Source organism: Lingula anatina, chromosome 2 (assembly GCF_051362555.1).
Source record: "Lingula anatina isolate TDL-2025a chromosome 2, LinAna3.0, whole genome shotgun sequence".
Classification (NCBI taxonomy): Eukaryota; Metazoa; Brachiopoda; class Lingulata; order Lingulida; family Lingulidae; genus Lingula; species Lingula anatina.
This window is the reverse complement of record NC_141768.1, coordinates 22,636,491-22,660,317: the sequence shown is the minus strand read 5'-3', so window position 1 is coordinate 22,660,317 and position 23,827 is coordinate 22,636,491. Positions and strand designations below refer to the sequence as shown.

Sequence of the window (23,827 nt, the reverse complement as noted above, 5' to 3'; positions counted from 1 at the left end):
ACTTCCCATTAGGACTTGCATTATTACTTCACGCTGTTATTTCTGAACCATCGATCTTCGGACATAAAATCCTATCCATGTCTGCATTAGGATTCCCATTACTAGGAATGCGTGCACTGGGACTTGTATCCCAGGACTAAAAGAAACAACATTGCCCTGTTGATGCACTCCAGTCACATATGGCCATACCAGCCACACCCCTTTCTGAACACAGTGAAAGTAGGTCATAAAAGGTCAAGGCCAAAAATTCACGTGGGTTGTTTTATCGGAGGAGGACCTACGACCATGGCACAGCTACTAAGCGGCACAGAGATTGCAAAGTAGGTGAAAACTTACGAATTCAATATTAAGTGAGAGGTAATCAGAAAGGTGGGCAGGCCATTAACCAAGTTGGCGTGTTAAAATCGACTTTCCGTCTCGATCGTTTCACAGGTAGCATTTGCCAAGGTAGCACTTTGCATTGCAAACCAAACCAGAACTCGGGAGGCAGAAATTGGGACATATAACTTGACGACATCACACCCAGAAGACACACCTGTACTTGAATCATCTCCTTTTCAATATACTTTGATGACATCTGCATTTTTGGCAACTCTGTCGTTTTTGTTAAGATATTTTTCTTATTAGCAATGATTTCCCTTGTTTAGGGATGGACGTTTCAGTAAGCAAAGCTTGACCCAGACACAGGCCCAGTGCGGTACAATATATACTGTCAGCAAAATGGGGAAACAAAAGCCATTTGGCATAGCTGTATATGTTTAATATCATTCAACTTGCTATAAGGGGGATGCATGTTTGCAGGTTGTATCTGCATACTGGCAGCATTAAGCAGACTCTGCATAAAGAGAGCAGGGGCAGCTAGATGTACAGCTAAAAATTACTAATAGTCATCACTTTATATTTTTACAGAAAAATGTGCAGAATTATTTTTTTAGGAAATTCATTTGTATTATTGATGATACCGTAGTGACAAATCTAAAAAGCATACAAGTTAATGTATCTGTGTTTGTATTTCAGGGAAATCAGACTTCAGCTGCAGCACTATGTCCAGGAAGTGGTCAAAACCAGACCTGAGTTTAAGCCAGGTTTGGTTGTGGTACAGGTGATTATATGTTAATGCTTTTTCACAGTATTTTCCCCCTTTGTACATGTACCAGTAAGCTTTTTAGGTAGGCATATTCTTTCATTTTCTTTTTTGCCAATTAAAAAAAAAAAATGAAAAATTTAGTTCAAGTTGCAATAGTCTCATAATTGTTGAACATACATGCCTACCTAAACTGGAGATATGAACCAACTCTGGCCATTATGATTAAAACTTTGAGATTCTGCATGCTTAATGCAATAATATGTTGGATCAAGGTCACAAATTTATTAAGTTCCATTTCAGTCTGGATTTTATCGTTTTCAACTGTGAGTGCAACTGTCAACTATCTTGCCCTATTTATCTCAAAGGTTATCAAACGTCTTAGCATGCTGCTATGTTTATATTTAGTTTCCAGCCAGAACTAGGACATATAGGTTTGAGTAACCAAACACAAATGATCTAAGATGTGGATTAAAGTTCAGAAAATGGTATAAGCCACATTTATCTTGATCAAATGTGACGTGTTGTGAGGCACACAAATGAAACACTTTCCTATAGCTATAGGAATATAGTATCATGTGCATTTATCAGTGTATTTTTTAAATGAAAATGTAGACAAATAAAACTGCAGGCATATCCCCACCAATATTCACTTATTCTCATATCAGGTTGGTGACCGTGAGGACTCTAATGTCTACATCCGCATGAAGGGGAAAGCTGCCAATGATGTAGGCTTGAATTTTGAACATGTGAAGCTACCATCTTCATCCACTCAAAGGGAGGTCTGTATTTACTTGTAGCTCAGAATATGTTGTTTATTACTTGAAAGAGTACTTTTGTGTGTACCATTTGTATTTTCTGTAATACTGGGGTGTATTGTTGTACTTAATCACCCTGGCAGTGGTTATACAGTTACAATCTGAACTATGTATGAAATGTGATATTTGGACATCAAATTGAAGAAGTAGAAGATGGACTGGGTTATGCACATACCATCCACATGCAATTAAGGAGATAATCACCAATGTTTTTGATACAGCCAAAGCACACAAAAAATTGTTCACTCATTATAGGCATGTTTGTCATAGAAACTAATGTTAAACATACTCTCTTGTAAGATTTTATTACAGTAGCTTATTTTTTGTTTCTGCCAGGTGTTGGATGTTATAGACAGGTTGAATGAGGACCCAGATGTGCATGGGATGATTGTGCAGGTAAGTGAGCCTTTACAGCTTGATTACTAGTACATAGGATGATAAGTGCAGGTAAGGGAGCCTGCACAGCAATTGTACATGGGATAATGTTGTAGGAAGCTAAGCCACCACAGCATGTGTACATGGAATGACAGTGCTGTTAAGTGAACCTGCAAGAACAAGGAGAGGGCATGAAGCACACCATTCCTGTTTAATCCTCTAAGAGTTATCACTTTACTCTTCTGGCTTGTCTATTACTTAATAACTGTTTCAAAGTTTGCTATAGATTAACATAGTGTTCTCTTGAGCATGGAAATTTGTCAGAATTGTTCCAAAACAAAATTCAAATACCTCCATAAGTGATGTGATGTGATATGATATATGATATGATGTGATGTGATGTGATGTGATGTGATGTGATGTGATGTGATGTGATGTGATATGATATGATATGATATGATGTGATGTGATATGATGTAATGTGATGTGATGTGATGTGATGTGATGTGATATGATATGATGTGATGTGTTCAGCAGACATCCTGATATTCCAGCTTCCCATGGAGTCCAGTCACCCCATTGACGCCCATGTGGTCACCAATGCCATCAATCCGGCTAAAGATGTGGACGGGTAAGTAACCCAAGCCTGTACGTTGCAAAATCAAAGGTGTAGGGAGGGTCTGAAAAACCTGGTCATTTTTACTTACTTAGACAATCAGACTTGAGAAATGAATTATATTCTAGATCAAATTTTAATTTAAAATGACCTTTTCCAGCCAAAAAGGTAGTTCTTTCTAACTCATATGGTGCTCCAGGAATCAAAAATGGCTTACTAGGACATCTCAACTCTATTGGGATGCAGATAATTCACTGAATAAGCTGCTTGTCTTTCAGTTTCAATCTATTACACTCATCATAGGCCTGGGGTATATCATATTGTTAGTATTTGTATTGTTGATACTGAAAGCAGTTTAAAGGCAAAACAACTCTTCACATGAGATTCAAAACTCCACTAGAAAAACATTGTAAACAAAACATAGAAATGTCATAAATTCCATTTTACCACCAAAATGGTAGTTATAGCAATTATTCTGAAATCTGTGCTTGCCCTTGGACCACCTGGACCTTCATCCTTGGTTACCCTCTGGAGATTATTTCAAAAAAATAATTAAAAAAAAAACAATTGACTTACTTTTAATGTCAGAACAGATTCATTAACCATAGGAAAGTATGTGAAAATTTTCATTTATCCCAGGAAAATGTGTTTTATTGCACTTTTCTCACCAAAAAGAGGAGTTGTCATCTTTTGATTTTAATTAGTTTTAAGAAACAATTGGATAGTGCAATGTAAAAATATGTCTAGCATGAATGTGTGATTAGATACTGCAGGATTAATTTGACATATGCATGTGCAATTGAAAACTCTATGCAAGAAAAATGTTTGCTTTTTATACAGGTTGACAAGTATCAATGCTGGTCGGCTTGCCAGACAGGACATGGAGGGGTGCATGCTACCCTGTACCCCTAGAGGATGTTTAGAGCTCATTCAGAGAACAGGTGAGCCATTAACTTCTGTGTCAGGTGATACGTTTTGTCTGCCAAGGAACTCTTTGCTGTGATATCAATGAATACACCTAATATTGGAATTAAAATTTGATTTTGCTTTGCTTTATTTTAGGATATTTTTCCTTTGAGTCTTACATTAGGTTGACTCACTTGTGTGAAATTTCAATCCAGGTCTTCCAATAGAGGGTAAGTCTGCTGTTGTAATTGGCCGGAGTAAGATTGTTGGGGCACCAATGTCAGACTTGCTGCGATCCCAGAATGCAACAGTTACTATGTGCCACTCCAGAACACAGAACCTGAAGAGTGTTGTGAGTTGATTTTTCATGTATTATAATCTTGAACTACTCACACCTGACAAACATTCCTGTGTTAGCAGAGAAAATTGCACACTCTGAATAGCTAGCCAAAGGACTAATTTTTAAGATGTTGTCCATAGACTGGTTTAATATTTGTTTTCTGAGAACACCAGTGACTTATTTTTACTGGCATTTTTTTTTTTTTTTTTTTTTTTGCTTTTTCACAATAAAATGGTTGCAATTTTTGTGCAAAGTTGGTTTTTCGATTATTTAGGCTGCCACAGCAGACATCTTAGTGGTGGCCATTGGACGACCAGAAATGGTGAAAGGTGATTGGGTAAAACCCGGAGCTGTAGTCATTGACTGTGGAATTAATTCCATTCCAGGTAAAATATGACAAAAAAAAAATGCATTTTCAGTCAGTTATAAGGCATGGTTATGATATCAGAAATAATTATTAAAGCACTACCATTTGGACTATATAATGAATTAAGGTAACATAATGAAATGTTATTTTGTTTTTAGATGACACCAAGAAGAGTGGAAAGCGTCTGGTTGGTGACGTAGACTTTAATGAAGTAAAGGAGGTAGCTGGCTGGCTTACGCCTGTCCCAGGAGGTGTAGGACCAATGACAGTCGCTATGCTGATCAAAAATACAGTAGATGCAGCTATTAAAGGATTGGAAAAAGAGGAGGTAAACATCGAAAATATTTCATAGCATTTACATAGCTTATGTTGCATTGGCTGATAGTTTATCATTGTTTTTGTTGGGATTAGTTGAGAACTAATTCTTGTATGGATGCATTATTTCTTATAAATAAGATATATGTACATAATGATGGAAAACTTATCTTTATCCGTTATGATAAATATCTTTTGTGTTACAATTATATTTATCCTTTTTCCTGTAATTTAAAGCAAAACTTCAAAGTTTGAGAAATTAAAAAATAAAAATAAGTGCTTATATTGAAACTATGCTTGTATTTTGACTATAGGTAGGCCAGTGGAGGATGGAGTTCCTACCCCTTGCACTGAAGACACCTGTTCCAAGGTAGGGCTGCCAGGGATGTAAATGATAAAAATGAAAGAATTCACAGTATATAATTGATCTGGTGTCAAATACAACCTGTAATATTTGGGACAGGGGGAAGGATGCTTCTTCATTTAGATTTAGTTTCCCAGTGTCTTCTCAGGGACTTAGATGTAAACAAGTTTTTAGCAGGGGCAAAAACAGAACTGTGAAACTTTTATTCAGTGTGATGAAGTAGTAAATCTCACTTTCATATAAATGTATACTGTGTTGACTTTTCACTATCAGAAAATGTGGCCTAGTGAAAGATGACTTTGTGAGGTACACATTTTGTCAAAAAATTTGATTTTCATACATAATTCAGATATATGTCTGTGATATTTTCAGTGACATAGATATTGCCAAGTCTCAGCAACCTAAGAACATAGCTATCCTTGCCTCAGAAGTTGGACTTTTGAACAGTGAGGTTGAGTTGTATGGAAGGAAGAAAGCCAAAGTTACTCTGGATGCCCTGAAGAGACTCAAGGATAGACCTAATGGGAAATATGTAGTAGTAACTGGGTAAGGAAAATGTTTGGAAAACACTGCTAATGTTAAAGGAAATATGTAGAATTTCTACAGTTCTCTATCCTAATTAAAACACTGGTGATTATTTGGTCAGAACATTTGTTGCTGGTGACCGTTGCTTCAGTTAAAAAAAATTAGTGTTAAACTATGAGATAATTATTGTCAAATTACCACCAGTGCTTGTGTTGCTCAGTTAATCAGTACTGGTAATCATTGCATGATAACCCCCATCACTGTTTAAGAAAACCCTTGTGTCCCCAAAAAGCCCCCTCCCCAAGAAAAAAAAAACTTGTTTAACGAAAATCAACCTGCTGTTCACCTGTAGGATAACCCCCACTCCCCTGGGGGAGGGCAAGAGCACCACCACTATTGGTCTGTGTCAAGCTCTTGGTGCCCACCTGAAGAAGAATGTGTTTGCCTGTGTGAGGCAGCCATCTCAGGGACCCACATTTGGAATCAAAGGTAACAACAGGGCAGTAGTATAATTTGATCTAGTTGGAGGCCAAGTGCCATGTGGAAAAGAAAGATTTTTTATTTTCCAGTCAAGTGTGTTATAGTATTAGGAGATATATGAAAGTCCCATTTTATACTGTCATACAAAAAGATTTGTCTACATTTACACAAGATCTATCCCCATATGAAAATTTTATAAAGTTTAATTATATTTATCATCATCTTATCAACATATTTTACTAAATTCCCACCAGGTGGAGCGGCAGGTGGTGGATATTCTCAAGTTATTCCAATGGAGGAATTCAACCTTCACTTGACTGGAGACATCCACGCTATAACTGCTGCTAACAACCTCTTGGCTGCGGCCATAGAGGCCAGGATGTTCCATGAGTCCACACAGTCAGACGAGGCACTGTGGAAAAGACTGGTGCCTGCTAAAAAAGGGAAGAAATCATTTTGTCCCATACAGCTAACAAGACTTCAAGTGAGAATAATAATTTATTTTTGTTTTTAATGTTGTCTATTGAAGAAACTTTTTATCATGTCATAATACTTTTATTATTGTATTATTTGTTTACTAAAAAGTGAAAGCCATTTGTGAATTTTTCTTTGGAAGATATTAGTTTTTAAACTCATTCCAGCACATCAACTATCAAATTAACAGTAATATGCTTTTAGTTGATAATTTTTTAACATGAAAAACATATATGGATAAAGTGTCATTCCACATTTAAAACATCTGAATACAATGTTATGTAATCTTTGTTTTAGAATCTAGGAATAGCTAAGACCAACCCAGATGATCTGACTCCTGAGGAGATAAAGAAGTTTGTCAGACTTGACATAGATCCGAGCACCATTACTTGGCAGAGAGGTAGGTAGAGACATCTATCTTCGAAATATTGATTTGCACTCAGTGACCTATAATATGAATGTATGTCATTTATCATTATGAGAAGTTTTATTTTTGTAGTCAGCATCAGCATGTTGAGATGCTTCTTCAGTATTTAATATATAAGAGTCAGGTCTTCATCTATTTTGTTTCTATTTGTTTTAATATGATTTTAGTCATGGACACCAATGACCGTTTCCTGCGTAAAATCACCATTGGTCAAGGACCCCAGGAGAAAGGACACACGAGAGAGGTATGTGTAACTCTTGTTCTCATTGAAATGTTATATTTTTTGAAGTACTTTCTGACAAAGGACAAAGCTTTCAAGTGGAAATGAAATCACATCATTTTCAGGAATATATGTGTCCCTTTCCCACATTAAAATTAGCCATCAGATGCAAAAGAATTAAATGCTGAAAAATTGATTAAATAAAAACTAAAACAATATGGAACAAAAAGGAGACTTGAAGTGCATCCAGTGTAAATGTTGAAATCACATTAGAAATGGGATAATTTTTAATCGTAACACTGTTATATTTGTCTGCAGACACAGTTTGACATCTCAGTGGCCAGTGAAATAATGGCTGTACTGGCCCTGACCACTGGATTGGCTGACATGAGGGAGAGGCTGGGCAAAATGGTGGTTGCCAGCGATAAAGAGGGAAATCCAGTCTCTGCAGATGACTTGGTATGAATGCTTCATTATGTGCTGCAAGATATTGCAGTATTTGTTTTTATAGATCTTTGGATGTGTTGCATTTGAGTCTTTTTTTTGCAAGAGGTAGTTCTGCAGTTACATATTTGAATAAGCTTTATGAGATGAATGGTCAATAGAACAATATTTTTTATGTTGTAATGCAAGTAATTAAAACTTTTGTGATAATGAGTAATTAATGTATAAAAGAGAAATATATCACTTGGTTAAGCTGAGTTTACTCAAAACTTCCCTTATGTTTTTTCCAGGGAGTTAGTGGTGCTCTGGCTGTACTTATGAAAGATGCCATCAAGCCAACACTCATGCAAACTCTGGAGGTGAGTTAATGGTATTGTTTAATATGTATTTCCTCTTTGAAAGCCATGTGGAAATTAAGTCTTTTATTCAGATGTGTCTTTAAATACTTTTTGAATTAATGAAATTAGGTTAATTAACATCGCTGCACTTTTTAAGTGGCACTCTTTGGTTCTCACAGACTAGGAATACCTTTGTTTATCAAGGAGATAGTCATGAAGATGTGAAGCATCAACAAAAACTGAGGAGAGAACTCATTTAATCCTTGGCTGGTGTAATGTGTATTTCTCTTCAGGGCACTCCAGTTTTTGTCCATGCTGGCCCCTTTGCCAACATCGCTCATGGTAACTCCTCCATCTTGGCAGACATGATTGCACTGAAGTTGGTAGGGGAAGATGGATATGCAGGTAAGTTGCCATTTATTGTACCACCAGCGTTAGCGCTGGCGGTACACATGGTTTCGGTCCCGTCTGGATCGTTCCGCCGGCTCCGCCGGACGGCTACCGTTACCGCTTCTCCTCCTAGACAGTAAGGGCCCCCGTACCCATCTCATGGATTTAGGTCACCTATAATCTCAACTCGTTCCACGTAAAATTTGGGCTTTGTCGGTATTGGGGTCTGGGTGTGGCACTCATTACAATGCACCCTTGTCTAAAAATGGCAAAATTAAATGCTAATTATCTACCCTACGGAAGGAGTTATGGGAAAAATTTCTATAGACGGCTTTCCAAAAGTCATATGTGTAGATTTCAAATATACCCTTGGATTTGACCTTTGACCTTTACTTCAAGGTCAAATGGCTCAAAATTTTCAAAAAAATGAAATTTTTTACGAAAAAAAATTTTTTTGCCCTGTTATTCAGACACTACACAGACTTAACCAATAATATTATTGGAAAGTGTTACCCTTCAGGTCATCTTTCATCTTCATGAATTTGGGGTCAATCGGTGCATTTTCACGGGAGTAGCGGCCATAAGATACCGAAACTGAAAACTGTCTCTAATTCGGGAACCGTTAATGCTAGAGACCCATTCTTTTTTGCATTTTGTAGAGCATGTAAAGCCCAACACTGGAAGTGGTCTCGGTTTTTTTGTATTCCATACGGTTTTTGAGTTATGCTGTATCAAAAAGTACATATTGGTGGTAAAAGCAAAATGTGCAGTACGGTAATGGATAATAAATTTTGAACTCTGGAAAAATAAAACATAAGGCTTGGCAAAGCAGACAACTTGTGTTCAAAAATGACATTATTTCATCAAATTTGAACTTCTGAAACTTCAGAGCACCTCCTATTTCAAGAATTTTGACCAAAATGACATTTTCTTTATTTTAATTAATTTTTTCTGTACGAAATTTAAGGCACATTATGGTTACTCCAAAATTATAACATTTAGTCCCTTATATCTCCAAAACTGGCAGAGATAGGTCCATAGTTACTATTGAAGTTGAATAGGAAGTCATATACTGGCAATCTTACTGTGACCTTGAAATTGACCTTTGACCTACTTTTCACCATGAACTGAACTTTGCAAATTTTGCTTCCCTTTTATCTCCAAAACTGGCAGAGATAGGTCCATAGTTAGTATTGAACTTGAATAGGAAGTCATATACTGGCAATCTAAATGTGACCTTGAAATTGACCTTTGACCTACTTTTCACCATGAATTGAACTTTGCAAATTTTGCTTTCCTTTTATCTCCAAAACTGGCAGAGATAGGTCCGTAGTTACTATTGAACTTGAATAGGAAGTCATATACTGGCAATCTATATGTGACCTTAAAATTGACCTTTGACCTACTTTTCACCATGAACTGAACTTTGCAAATTTTGCTTTCCTTTTATCTCCAAAACTGGCTGAGATAGGTCTGTAGTTACTATTGAACTTGAATAGAAAGTCATATACTGGCAATCTAAATGTGACCTTGAAATTGACCTTTGACCTACTTTTCACCATGAATTGAACTTTGCAAATTTTGCTTTCCTTTTATCTCCAAAACTGGCAGAGATAGGTCCGTAGTTACTATTGAACTTGAATAGGAAGTCATATACTGGCAATCTAAATGTGACCTTGAAATTGACCTTTGACCTACTTTTCACCATGAATTGAACTTTGCAAATTTTGCTTTCCTTTTATCTCCAAAACTGGCTGAGATAGGTCCGTAGTTACTATTGAACTTGAATAGGAAGTCATATACTGGCAATCTATATGTGACCTTAAAATTGACCTTTGACCTACTTTTCACCATGAACTGAACTTTGCAAATTTTGCTTCCCTTTTATCTCCAAAACTGGCTGAGATAGGTCCGTAGTTACTATTGAACTTGAATAGAAAGTCATATACTGGCAATCTAAATGTGACCTTGAAATTGACCTTTGACCTACTTTTCACCATGAATTGAACTTTGCAAATTTTGCTTTCCTTTTATCTCCAAAACTGGCAGAGATAGGTCCGTAGTTACTATTGAACTTGAATAGGAAGTCATATACTGGCAATCTATATGTGACCTTAAAATTGACCTTTGACCTACTTTTCACCATGAACTGAACTTTGCAAATTTTGCTTCCCTTTTATCTCCAAAACTGGCAGAGATAGGTCCATAGTTACTATTGAACTTGAATAGGAAGTCATAAACTGGCAATCTAAATGTGACCTTAAAATTGACCTTTGACCTACTTTTCACCATGAACTGAACTTTGCAAATTTTGCTTTCCTTTTATCTCCAAAACTGGCAGAGATAGGTCCGTAGTTACTATTGAACTTGTATAGGAAGTCATATACTGGCAATCTAAATGTGACCTTAAAATATACTTTTGACCTCCTTTTCACCATGAACTGAACTTTGCAAATTTTGCTTTCCTTTTATCTCCAAAACTGGCAGAGATAGGTCCATAGTTACTATTGAACTTGATAAGAAAGTCATATACTGGCAATCTAAATGTGACCTTGAAATTGACCTTTGACCTACTTTTCACCATGAACTGAATTTTGCAAATTTTGCTTCCCTTTTATCTCCAAAACTGGCAGAGATAGGTCCATAGTTACTAATGAACTTGAATAGGAAGTCCTATACTGGCAATCTAAGTGTGACCTTGAAATTGACCTTTGACCTACTTTTTATCATGAAGTGAACTCTGCTAATTTCTTTCTCTTTTAACTTCAAACTTGACAGAGATAGGTCCATAGTTACTCTTGAACTTGAATAGGAAGTCATATACTGGCAATTTACTGTGACCTTGAAATTGACCCTTGACATATCTTACAAAGAACTTAAATTTGGTTGTACCATATGTATTTTTTGCAATAGTTTAAAAATTCTTGTTGATTGCATTTTTACAGCTTGTCAAGCACAAAACTGGTGGCTGTGTCCCTTATTTTGTGTATGTGGGGGTCTATACGAATGCGCTTGCTCCAGCTGGTGGTACAATATTCGGAGGCGGTATCGCCTCTCTGATCCTCTAGTTTATCTATTTATTTATTTATTTATTTAATATATTTATACGCAATTTTTGTGTGAAAGATGTTCAGTTATGCACAAGCAGGCATAGTTTTGGTCCAATCTAGAGATTACTGACTTTGGTAAAGTAAAAAAAAATTAGTATTTTAATAACTTATATCAACCAACTTTGAAAATTGAGGAGTGTGACACTAACAAAAAATGAGGTAGTCATAAATTTATCTCTTAGTAAAAAGCTCCTGTAGGTTGCAATTCAATTTTAGCATAGATATGATTCAGCAGGCACATTTCTTATGAAGAAATTCATACTTTAAGTCTTCTGTTATTTCTTACTACAGTGACAGAGGCAGGCTTTGGTGCTGACATTGGGATGGAGAAGTTTTTTGACATAAAGTGTCGCTACTCTGGACTTGTTCCCAATGCGGTTGTTCTGGTAGCCACGGTGCGAGCTTTGAAGATGCACGGTGGGGGTCCCAAAGTGGTGGCAGGGGTGCCCTTGCCATCAGAGTATGTACAGGAGGTATGTAAACTGTGATTCATTTGTCATTTGTAAAGTCTTGTGGCTTGTTCTGAAAATGTAGCCATCTGTGAAAAAGTGAAAGATATTTTCACCTTTTGATGAATTTGATTTATTTGTGCATACTTCGCGTACACTGAAGTTCGATACATTTTTAGCTTAGCTTTTAGATTTGTATTTATCTGTGTCTGATTCTACACTGGTGGGTCAAGGGCTGGTCATTTTTTCATCACCTGACATGAAGGCAGGCCTGGCCAAAGATAGGAAGATGTCTTGGTTTTCTTATCATTCATGTGTAAGGATTTAAATTGTTCTTCTTTATTCAGTAATCATTATATACATGCCTAAAACTCGTACACTTTGACACATAAACCAGTGTTTTTTTGTTTTTTTTTCACAGAATACTGAACTGGTTGAAAAAGGTTGCTGCAACCTGAAGAAACAGATTGAAAATGCCAGGAAATATGGAGTGGCAGTTGTTGTCTGTATCAATGCTTTTGAGTAAGTCGTCAGGGGATGTTTTTGAGTAGCTGTAAGTAATGGACAGAGAGCCAGAAAGCTAATTTATTTTGCATTTAGAATCAAGGAAAGGTGAAAAGTATTAATGTTTCTACTTCCTCACTATGTCCTGCACACACTTACTTATGAAATTACACACTTCAATATGAAATTATTAAAATATGAACATCATTCGATATTTTTAGTGTAAAGTTGGACATTGGGTAGATCTAGATATGTACATTGTTTGTACGTGTTTTTTAAAATTATAATCCAAAATAAAAATGTTTGCTTTAGTTGAAACCTAATAGTGTACCAATGTTACTCTTTAATGCTCATTACAGTACAGACACAGACTCTGAACTGAAGACAGTTCAGAGTATTGCAAGGGAGAGTGGTGCGTTTGACGCCATTATCAGCCGTCACTGGGCAGAGGGTGGGAATGGTGCAGTCAGTCTGGCTGCTGCAGTAGAGAAAGCCTGCAAGGAAAGCAGCCAGTTCAAGTTCTTATATGACCTAGAGGTAAATGCACATCAGAAAAGTAATGTAGATTTTTAATGCACAAAGTGAATTTTATGGATGTGGTATTTTATAGAGGCGTATATATTTTTGTAATCTGACAAAAAAAGGTATATTTGTATACTGCAGGTTTGAATGTTGTTAGATTTAGAGTTTGAGATTATTTCCAAAATTCATCTGTGGCACTGTTATTGAAGTGTCTTATTACTTAACAGCCACTATTGTTGTGTTCATTGTAACATAGCATTGGATTGGGATTCACTTACTGTATTTTATGGTTTATAGCTTCCTATAGAACAGAAGATAGAAACCATTGCCAAGGAAATTTATGGAGCAGATGGCATTGAGCTTCTTCCTGAGGCACAGCAGAGAATTGAACTATTCAAAAAACAGGTAGAGTTTTTGTGCTTCAGTGGATTTAATCATGGTGGCTAAAGCTGAGTTTCAGATTCTTCTTCTGTGACCACCAGATATACCTTTGGGAATATGACATATAAAATCCCCATGAATCATATTTACTGAGTAGGAATAAGCTGTATGTAATATTAAAAAGAAACTTAAAGATGCATTTAAGGTTAAATTGTTGCTGCATAAGCTGACCAAACGCCACCAGTTTCAAATAGTGTAACTTAGAGAAATACCAAAGGACATCATTTCATTATTCCCCCCAAAATGATATTTGAATGGTTATTCTCGTTTCTTTCTGTGCTATAAACATCCCTCAGCAGTCTCATTTGAATAAGTATGCAGTTGCTAGTGCAGCTACAGTACCTGTACATCCATACTGAGAGTGATGGATGATTATTCAATGTGGGCACTGTACTACGTCATTTAGCAAACCTTTGTTAACTGGAGGGACAGATATTTAGGTCCATTTACTACCAAAAATATGAAGTACTTGGAGTTTTATACCAAAGATTTATTTGGTTTATGACTTGGCATGTCGACGTTATATTAGTCATATAAGAAGTTGGTAGAAGTGGGTTTTTTCTGTTTTACTATAAATCAATGCTTACTTTATGTAAAATTGTTCATTTAGATGTAATGTTTTTCATTCTGCCATGTTGTCCTTGTATTTTAGGGATTCAATGACCTTCCAATCTGCATGGCTAAGACCCACTTGTCTCTGTCCCATGACCCTAATTTAAAGGGAACCCCCTTTGGTTTCACCCTTCCTATAAGGGATGCCAGAGCCAGTGTGGGGGCAGGGTTCATATACCCTCTGGTAGGACAGGTGAGTCATCTTGATGAGTTTTTGTCTGTATAAGATATACATTTTAAAATCTACATATTGGCTGTAAACATATTTTAGGAAATGGTAGTTAAATAATGACTTCATTGTGTATTGGGCAGTTCAGTACAGTTTTTTTAATACCTAACGCAGGTGATACATTTCAGTTCCATTTAATGTATCTTAAAGTGCAAAATTTTTTTTATTAATTTTCAATAATGCTCACTTCATTTTTTCAAATATTTGGTTAATGTACCAGTAGCTGTTTAAAAAGAAATTAAATATTTAGAACAATAAGTATGTACAGTACTTCTGTTGAAATGTTTTCGAACAAGTTTCATTTCTTTGTCCAGATGAGCACTATGCCAGGCTTGCCGACAAGACCATGCTTCTATGAAATTGATGTTGATCCAGTGACTGAGGAAGTTCTTGGGTTGTCATAAACTAACACTGAAGAACTGTATTTAAAAGGACACAAATCTTCCAGTGGGAGACTACATATACTTCTTACTACTGAAGAATTCAGTTTGAAATTACAGAAAATATGTGGTAATAATGTGTATATGGGAATTGAAAAAAATTGTGTGTCAAACACGCATACCACACAAAAAACAGCAATATATAATATATATAAAAGAGTATACTAGGTATTGGATATAAACATGTATCTGAGTATTTTCTTTAAAAAAGCTATTCCACATTCTACATCAGTGGCGTAACATGCATGGAGTAACATTTACATGTTAGAGGGTCTTCTCTCGCAAATACTTAACTTGGTTTATATATCTTTATTGCCAATTAATGGTTATTGTTTTCATCTATTTTTAGTTAAAAAAATAACTAAATAACATATACAGAAGCAAGCATGAGAAGTCAATGTGCACATGATCTAATAACAAGCATTGATGATTCTTCAATAACTGAACACAAAAAGCACTAATGAATGATGGGGAATTTATATTTGAATTGCCTCATGTATTATGCATAGTGCTTTCTATGAATGATATTGTATCATTTTATGAAAATTGTGATGTCAAATTTGTCTTTTGACAAGTGAATGCATTATTGATTAGTGAAATCAATTTATTGATATGTGCTGTGATTGTTGTCAGAATGACATCACTGAAAGATGATGGATTTTTAAAATCTTTATGTTATATTTTAGCTTACCATAGGTAATCAAATTATTTGCTTCTTGTTACCTATTTGATTGAACATAAAATTCCAATGTGTCAAGGGATCATGGCTCACATATGTGCAACATTTACATTTTGGATAAAATTAAAATAAAGTAATACACATACTATTGTTGTTCCATAATTTAAAGCCAAAGCCAAAATAAAAAAATTTAATATAACCTGACGCAAAACTGATCAGATGGTCTATTGGGCTAAGGCAGATTTTGAAAAAGCCGACTAAAAATGAACTTCGTTGTCTCATAACGGAAAACCGACAACTTATAATTATTCTTTCTCTGAATTAATGTCTTAATTCGGCGACATTTCATTAAATAGCATTATACCGGTAACATATTGCCTCTGGTACATTTCCTTTTTGGTTCAAATACTTAGGGTTGAAAGCAAAAATGATAGTCGAAATTGGTGCCTTTTGTAGAGTCGTTGTTCCCTCATAAACTGTGCCACAATCTCGGCCTAATAATTATACTTTAGTTCATGTGAGGGATGTTCTGTACTATTTACACGTAGGTCTCACAAGCATATTTCGTTCAAGGGCGTGTCCAGTTCACACAGAAGCTTGACCAGATGGCAGTTTTTAATCCAACGTCCTGATAACGGTGCCCGCCTAACCTGTCGAGTGTCACTTAACCGAAAGCAAAGAAAGTGATCATATTTCAGATGTTTGAGAGAATATATCCCTGGCACAGGTCAAGGCGCATTGATAGGAAAAGAGATTAAAACAGTCTACATACATGTGTGCAGAAGTGATTACAGAGGAAACTCCACTGCACTTCATTCAGACATTGGATGAAGGATTTTGGAGCCGTTGATTCAAAATAGTGCCGTATGTCAGAGGCAATACCATAAAATGCTAGTATGACGAGTGCGTGCAGAAATTTCATTTCATCATTATGGATATGGTTTAAGTTGTCAGCTACTTAAATTCGGTGCGTCCTTTATCCATCCGATACCATTATTATTAATAAGATAAGATAAGCCCCCCCCCCCCCCCCCCCCCCCCCCCCCGTCTATGCATTTTATGCCCCTGATGGCGCGCTGTGTCCTTGTACTTGAGCTACTCTATTACCACCAGGTGCGCTAGTAGTCTGTTACAAAATTATTGTATGGCTTATTTTAATTTTGATATTATAGGATATACTTGAATTATGTGCTGTATCTCTGTGTGCGGCTTGTGTGCCATATCTCTGTTTGAACGAGCTACCTATGTGCTATATCTCTGAGTATGTCACAGACATGAAATAATTAACACACTTAGTACACGAACAACAACATGTCGTAACATTCCATTTCTGTCAATTTTAGACGTGGCCGCCGTTTCCGTTGTTTGGTCCCTACTGTATTTGACGGTATTACTGGACGTGCCCCTTATATCGACAGAACAAATACTGGAAGCTTCAGAAACTTTGTTATTAGATTGGATCGATTAAGTCACATTCATTTTAAGAAGTCTTGTTGGTGTTTGCTTTCAGTATGTTGTGGACAAACGCGATAAAGAAAGCGGATGCTTTCGTAATTTGTGTTGATTATTATTTGTTTGGTAATATTTGACCAGTTTCAGCAATATTACATTTGCCAATACATGTTGACTTGTGTCAAATGGGCTATAATAAAGATGAAGCGATTTTACTGATTGATTGCCATAATTTTTCTAAAATATGCCTTATTCGAGACCAATGTATTAGAAAAAATAGCTGTCTGGAAAATACGTTTAGCAGTGTTTTAAATTAATAAGTTGATGTAGGCATCGGGCGTGAAGGAAATACTATACAGAAAAAGCGACCAAATTATATACATTGCATGGACTCTTTCAAGCTATCAATCCCCTCCCCCTTTCCCTCACGCCTTTTACCCGAACCGTCCAATGCTACCATTATTTTCCTGATACTGTAATGACGAGTATTGCAATGACCAGGTTTGTCATTCGCTATCAAGTTTCTTAGCTTTTTCTGCTCTGGCCGCCATTTTTAGAAAGGTAGCCTATTTGGATTTTTTTTTCATAGGGTTACGTCATTGAGTAAATTTACAGTATGAATAGGTGTGCTTGTACTGTTTTTTGACATTTAGTGCAACAGACGCAGTGAATGAATAACTTAAATAACGCTTGTCAGCTAAACAGGACACAATTCAGTTTTGTTTGAAAAATGCCACATTGATTTACATTTTATTCACTATGATGTCATTTGGAGAAGATTATTTATAAATTAATCATGAATATGACACAGTAACCATCTTTTCTTCTTGCTCCATAAAGGCTGTAATCCCCTCGGTATTTCACGAGAGGCAAGACGTTTGGGATCATTGCCGTACCAGTGTGACAGGAATGGTAGTCCGCTGGGAACAGTTCTCCTCTCCCAATTTCTTTGCACAGGTGACATTCGTCCCATATACTAACCCAGATACTCCGACTAACCCTAACCTTTATTTATCATTTGGAACTACTGGCTTCGATTCCTAGGACTACCATTCCTGGCAACGCTGGTTTCTCCTTGACGTATTCTTGGTGATACCACAGTGTATCTAGGCCAATGGTCAGATCGTGTTCCTAAATAGTGTGTCAAGGCAATCTCAGGTAGTCAGAATAGACAACTCTTCCAACATTATGAAAATAAGATATCTATAATGTTATATTGTTTTGGAGATATTTTGATTGGCGATTTTAAAAGATTGCTTTAAGTCTTCTAAAATGTCAAATCTTGATAAAAAAAACGTATGTAAAAATGTAACGAAAGAACACAAAACATGTCAGTTTTTCACATTATATTCAATCACAACTGAATACAAAAATCTCGACTCACATTCATTTCAATTTATTTATCTAGTGGACCGACGTTACAAAAAGGGAATTCTCGAGCAATTTCAAATCCTCACGTTTTGAGTATTTGCTGCATACATACAATGTCAGGGTCGTGGCTTTGACACGGATGGAAAATATACCATCACCATGAACTCACAATCTTCACTGTCTGGGGCAAAACAAACACATGATAGCGCTTACAAAGTACAAAATAAGTGTGCTGAGTAATGTGTGTTCTTTGGATAACAGCAAGGAATGCAAACTAATAGACATTGCTCAATCCACCGACTTGTGCCTGGGTGACATGCTTCAAAGTGATTTAACTTTGTCAGTTTGCTCGTGAGTCACGCGTCTAGTGTGAACAAAGCCGCCTTTATTTCTTGGGGAGTCTAGGCTGACTAGGGACTGTTGGAGTCGCGAAAAAAAGATTGTGCGCTTTTAGTATTTAGCAATAAAAGAGATGTAGGCTCCTTCAAAAACGTGTACTGGTCTCTGTAGAAAACAACATGACTAACACTGCATGTACGTGTATCAACAATTATTTTCCTGTTCGTCGTATCTGAAGCCTCGGCGGTTACCTACATCTTTTGAAATTCTCTAGCAAGTGTCACATTACCGGCCGTTGAAACCTAGAAATAGAGAATCCTATGATTTTATTTCTTTCTTTTCGACAATGGGGGACGCTTGATAATATACGCGACAGGAATTTGGAACGTTTTTGCTTTGTCTTATTTGAACATTTGAAAATAAAGAGTCACCTTGACAACCAACAACAAAGTTGCCCGTTTATGAGTTATCATGCAATGTAAAAGGTTAAGAAAATGGAAATAACATTATTATATTTATATATTGACAATTATGAAGGGAACGAAGAGAGAGAGAGACTTACAATTTTCATTTTACCACCGCTAACTGTTCTGATGTGTGAAGTAGGTTTGCAATTTGTCATTTGCGACTCCGTCTTTAACTGCCCATTCTCAAAAGTAGTTACACCCTAGAAATGCATAATTGTTAAATAGTACTAGATGACGACAACATCAATGCAACAAGAATTTTAATGTGTAAAAACATATTGTGGCATGTACAGATTTACTTATGTAACTTAATGACTGAATATATATGTCTTTTTACGAACCAATAAAGTATATTTGCAGGTTTTCCGGTTGGATCACACCCCTCCTCGCCATTCGATCAAAATGGGTTAAATGGCAAAAGGAGAATAATATTTTTGGTTTGGCTAGTGCGTGAAAAGTGGAGGAAGACACTGGAATACCAGACACTGGCCAGTGCATGCCTCCTTACCTTGACACCCATGCCCTCCTTTAGCTTCACGTCGAAAGGCTTTCCAAGCTGAAACTGGACTGTGTATGTCATTGGACCAGAGTCCGAGTGATAAATGTACTTATCTCCTTCTTGACTGAAGGTGACTTTAGTATCATTTTCCTTGTCGTTTTTTATGAAAAATTGGATTTGATCTTCAGTCATACCTACAGAAATAAAGCAGACATAGTTCTAAGCGCTGTATTTTGTATTTCGTTTTAATAAATACCCAGAACATTTAGCAGACGGCAGGTTTGCGATGGAGACGTGGCGTAATCAATTAAAAATGGTGCTGCAAATGTTGCAGCTTCCCACAGTGCTAGGCTTGCTTATTGTGTTTGGTGACAAGATCTGCAACAAAAGCTTAGTTTTCTCTCTGATATTTTGGGATTTTGATTGAATGATGGTTAAATTATTGTTCAATCTGAATGTCAAAATATTTATCGCTCCCTAGCACTCTTTTCTTTACCCAATAGACCATTTCTTCGGGTAATTATTCATTTTATTCATTTTTTGTGCAAACTTGTTGAATTTCTAGTGAAGTAGTGCATGTTTTAACGTACCAGCCGCCTTCATGAATGGCGTCCAGTCTACGTCATCCTTTATGGCGATCCATTTTCCTAGAAAAGCGTCCATAATGACTGTCTTTTCTTGCAGACGGGCAACGTTTTCTGATTGCACAGGGAGCGGTTGAATAAGAGGTTTATATTAACCCCCCTGTTATACACTGAGGCACGTTAAAAAGCAAATAGCAACCGGCCCATCGAGTTTCGTTTAAAGTTGTTTGGATGGCGACAAGAAGAGATCGATTTAAGCCAGCGCAAAGTGCTTTCTTCACTACGACACGTAATTAACTTCTGTTGGGTTTTGTGATCGGCCGAAATTTGCCGCTTCAAACACACAGTCACGCGTTCTCAAATTGCATTTTGTGTGAATACATTTTACAGTTACAGCAAGATGAAAATGACCAATATATATATATATATATATATATATATATATATATATATATATATATATATATGAACATAGAGGCTAAACCGAGGGGGGGGGGGGTTAGTGAGCTGTGGGTGGGTTTTCAGAGCCTTATCTTTATCACAATATCATGCGTTAAATAGTGTAAGCGAGATACCAAGTTTTATTTCCTCTGATCGATCACTAGTTTAGAGTAAATTATGTTGAAAAGATTTCAAGCACTGGAAATGAAAAAAATAAATATAAAATGATAAGAAAAGCGTTTAAAGATGAATAAAGCTTAACTTCCAAAATTTGAGATTTATTCAGTTTTCTACGTAATTCGCATGAATTATCTGCAAATACCAAAGTTTCGAATTGCAAATCGCTATGCAGTGAGTTTTCAACGTTGTTTACATCATTTATTGTCCATGATAAAATACTTCTATATAGCATATCGCAGGTGAAGTTAATTGTGGCACAGAAAGTGAAATACTGTTTATGGTGCAGCAAATACGCTTTGAGAAATGCCCATTATTTGCATATAGGATAACAGAAAAAAAAAGCTGAATTTGTAGGCACTGCTTATAATTGTCCTTTATAAAATACTTCTTTCAAGCATATCACAGGTGAAGTTAATTGTGGTACAGAAAGTGAAATACTGTTTATGGTGCAGCATTAACGCTCAATGCCCGTTATTTGCATATAGGATTACAGCAAAAAAAGCTAACTTTGTAAACATTGCTCAGCCAATCCTCTTCTACCCAGGCGAGGTGCTTCTAGAATTCTGCAGCCCGGCGTCTTGTTTTGTGTCTTAATAAATCTAGTCCCCCTGGTTCAGTCGACGTTTGAGAGGCAAGGGCGGTTCAGAAAAAGCCTTTAAGGAGAGAGGAACTGCGTCTATCCAAATCAATGTATTTTTCAAATTTATGATTCAAATATTAGAAGGCCTTTTAGAAGATATGTTTCCCAATAATTCCTAGTTTCCGTCATAATTGAAAATGTGGAGGGCGATTACTTCTTTTTGTATGATCTGCTAAGTGTGATACCTCCGGTCGTTGATTCCTGGAAATTAAAATAGACAGGTTATATACTTTTTTCTTCTAACCAACTTTGAGTTGACGTTAAAAGCTGTGTGTGTGTGTGTGTGTGTGTGTGTGTGTGTGTGTGTGAGAGAGAGAGAGAGAGAGAGAGAGAGAGAGACTTACAGCTACCATCGTGTCGCCGCTAATTGTTCTTGAGGTTACGGTCGCGTTATTGCCTGAAATCTTTGACTCGTCTATCAGAGCTCCGTTCTCAAGTTTAAAAATGCCCTGAAAGAAGATAATCATAAAATGTTATTTTGATAAAATATCTCAGAGATGCAGATGAGTTCTTAAACCATGTTATTATTTTTATGAGGAAAATTTTAACGTTGTCATCTCGTCCATTAGAGAAAAAGTATTCAGATGTAAGATGGATGTCACAAACAAAAAGTTGTAAAACGACATCGAAATAGGAGAACATATCAGTATTTGTGAAATTAAAATTAACCTCAGCAGTTATTTCTATCGGCTTCCATCTCTGCGTGTAATTGAAGAATATTCTTGGTTTTTATAAGTCTTGGTTTAAAAGTAAGTGGGTAGAAGTAAAAGAGAACACTGGACATTTGCGGTCTTACCGTGATGTTCATTTCATCGAAGGTCATTTCATAAGGCTTGCCCAGTTGAAAGTTGAGTGAATATTTAACTGGGCCGCTTTCAGATTTGAAGATGTAACCGTCTCCCTCCTTAGCAAAGGTCATTATCGTGTCATGCTCTTTGTCGAGCTTATTATAAAACTCAATCTTCTCATCATCCATACCTTAAATATGAGATATAAAAATGCAAATCCTGGCTCCCTTGTCATTAAGACAGCACAAAGTTTAACCAACAAACATGTTCAGTGACTGACGAATAACGAAATACTTATTATACATTCAAGCAGGTAAGTTCAGTCTTTTTATCTTTTTTTCTTTTTCGTTAAACAAAAATGTCCAATTCTTTGATTAATAATGAACTTTCAGAAAAGTTTAATTAAAAACGTTCTCATTTCAAACAAAATTGCAATATAATTTGCTACCGGCGCGAATCTGCATGCCAGTAATTCTAAATGCAGAGGCAAAACAGCGTAAGGACAGACTCTACAGACCATTTTAAAAACTCTAAAAAAGGACTGCCTACCTGATGCCTTCATGAACGGCGTCCAGTCAACTTCATCCCTGATGGACACCCAATCTCCCAGAAAAGCCTCCATGACGATAAATTCTAGTTACAGGTGGGCGAAGTTAACTAACGTGATCCACAGAGTTCTGTGCGTGGAGTACGTGATGCCGAGCAGATGGCGGTTTGATAAAGAGGCCCCCTGTTGTGATCCAGGTCTCTCTCAAATGACAAATAGTAACCAATGGATTGGATCGCGTTAAACTGTTTGCACAACACTAAAATCAAATTTATCGAAGTTGTCACGTGCTGTGTGATTCATTTCGATCCATGATCCCTTTTTTTATGGTCTTTGATTGGTCAAATTTTCCCGCTTTTCATAATCTTGTTTGAACTTTGGTACTTGTGTTTGGCAATCGCAGTGTTGCACAATATTGATAAAATGACTAATGTGTGCATTAAAAATTGTGCCTGCATATCATTATTTCCTCGACCAAGCAGATTTACTTTGGCCTTTGTTAGTTTCTGGGATTTTCCCGCCAAATCGAATTTGCCGTAAAAAAGTGATTTTCTCCTGCTCGCCCGTCTCGGCACTTGTATTAGACATTATGCCAATGCTTTAGTTTGGAACAGGTAATTTCATTCGAGCGATTTTCTGAATAAGAAAAGATAAGTACCTTTTCAGGATATACAGACAAAGAAAATGATTTTAGGGCCATTTCAAATGCAGACAGTTAACTTTAAACAGTCCAACTTAAAAAGTTACGATCTGATTTAGACTTAAATTTGAGGATAGGTCAGAAAGGGGCTAACTTAGGGGAGACCGGGGCTAGTTGGCCCAGTGAGACACTTTTTGCCTTGTAGAGCCAACTAGGAATGGGTTAGAGTAACAAAAGCTGTTTCAAAGTAAGCCCCATGAACTAAGCTACGTATGCAACGTCATTGTTTTTCAAATATAATGCCAGATGGCTCACAATTTGACAAAAAACGCAGTTGACGTCAGGGGGGCCAACTTGCCCCGCCACGGAGCAAGTTGGCCCCAGGGTCGGGGCAAGTTGGCCCCCCTATA

General features: G+C 36.6%; 3 protein-coding genes across 3 annotated transcripts; 1 reads left to right on the top strand and 2 right to left on the bottom strand.

Moving 5' to 3' along the window:
* Positions 1-215: 215 nt before the first annotated feature.
* Positions 216-15,614, top strand: LOC106174568 (C-1-tetrahydrofolate synthase, cytoplasmic). Its single transcript, XM_013556185.3, has 24 exons — positions 216-320; positions 1,018-1,102; positions 1,753-1,866; positions 2,239-2,298; positions 2,832-2,908; positions 3,734-3,834; positions 4,015-4,151; positions 4,414-4,525; positions 4,665-4,834; positions 5,136-5,191; positions 5,558-5,731; positions 6,063-6,199; positions 6,445-6,674; positions 6,962-7,064; positions 7,259-7,335; positions 7,630-7,770; positions 8,046-8,114; positions 8,387-8,498; positions 11,885-12,066; positions 12,464-12,564; positions 12,906-13,083; positions 13,366-13,473; positions 14,162-14,314; positions 14,665-15,614. The coding sequence occupies exons 1-24, from the start codon at positions 286-288 to the stop codon at positions 14,752-14,754; spliced, it is 2,802 nt and encodes a 933-aa protein (XP_013411639.2). The 5' UTR covers positions 216-285; the 3' UTR covers positions 14,755-15,614.
* A 2,638-nt stretch (positions 15,615-18,252) lies between these two features.
* LOC106174547 (14 kDa fatty acid-binding protein) lies at positions 18,253-20,527 on the bottom strand. Its single transcript, XM_013556152.2, has 4 exons — positions 20,188-20,527; positions 19,607-19,791; positions 19,194-19,298; positions 18,253-18,933 (listed from the first exon to the last, which is right to left on the bottom strand). The coding sequence occupies exons 1-4, from the start codon at positions 20,258-20,260 to the stop codon at positions 18,883-18,885; spliced, it is 414 nt and encodes a 137-aa protein (XP_013411606.2). The 5' UTR covers positions 20,261-20,527; the 3' UTR covers positions 18,253-18,882.
* A 357-nt stretch (positions 20,528-20,884) lies between these two features.
* Positions 20,885-23,024, bottom strand: LOC106174517 (fatty acid-binding protein, adipocyte). Its single transcript, XM_013556117.2, has 4 exons — positions 22,780-23,024; positions 22,239-22,420; positions 21,787-21,891; positions 20,885-21,643 (listed from the first exon to the last, which is right to left on the bottom strand). The coding sequence occupies exons 1-4, from the start codon at positions 22,850-22,852 to the stop codon at positions 21,593-21,595; spliced, it is 411 nt and encodes a 136-aa protein (XP_013411571.2). The 5' UTR covers positions 22,853-23,024; the 3' UTR covers positions 20,885-21,592.
* Positions 23,025-23,827: the final 803 nt, after the last annotated feature.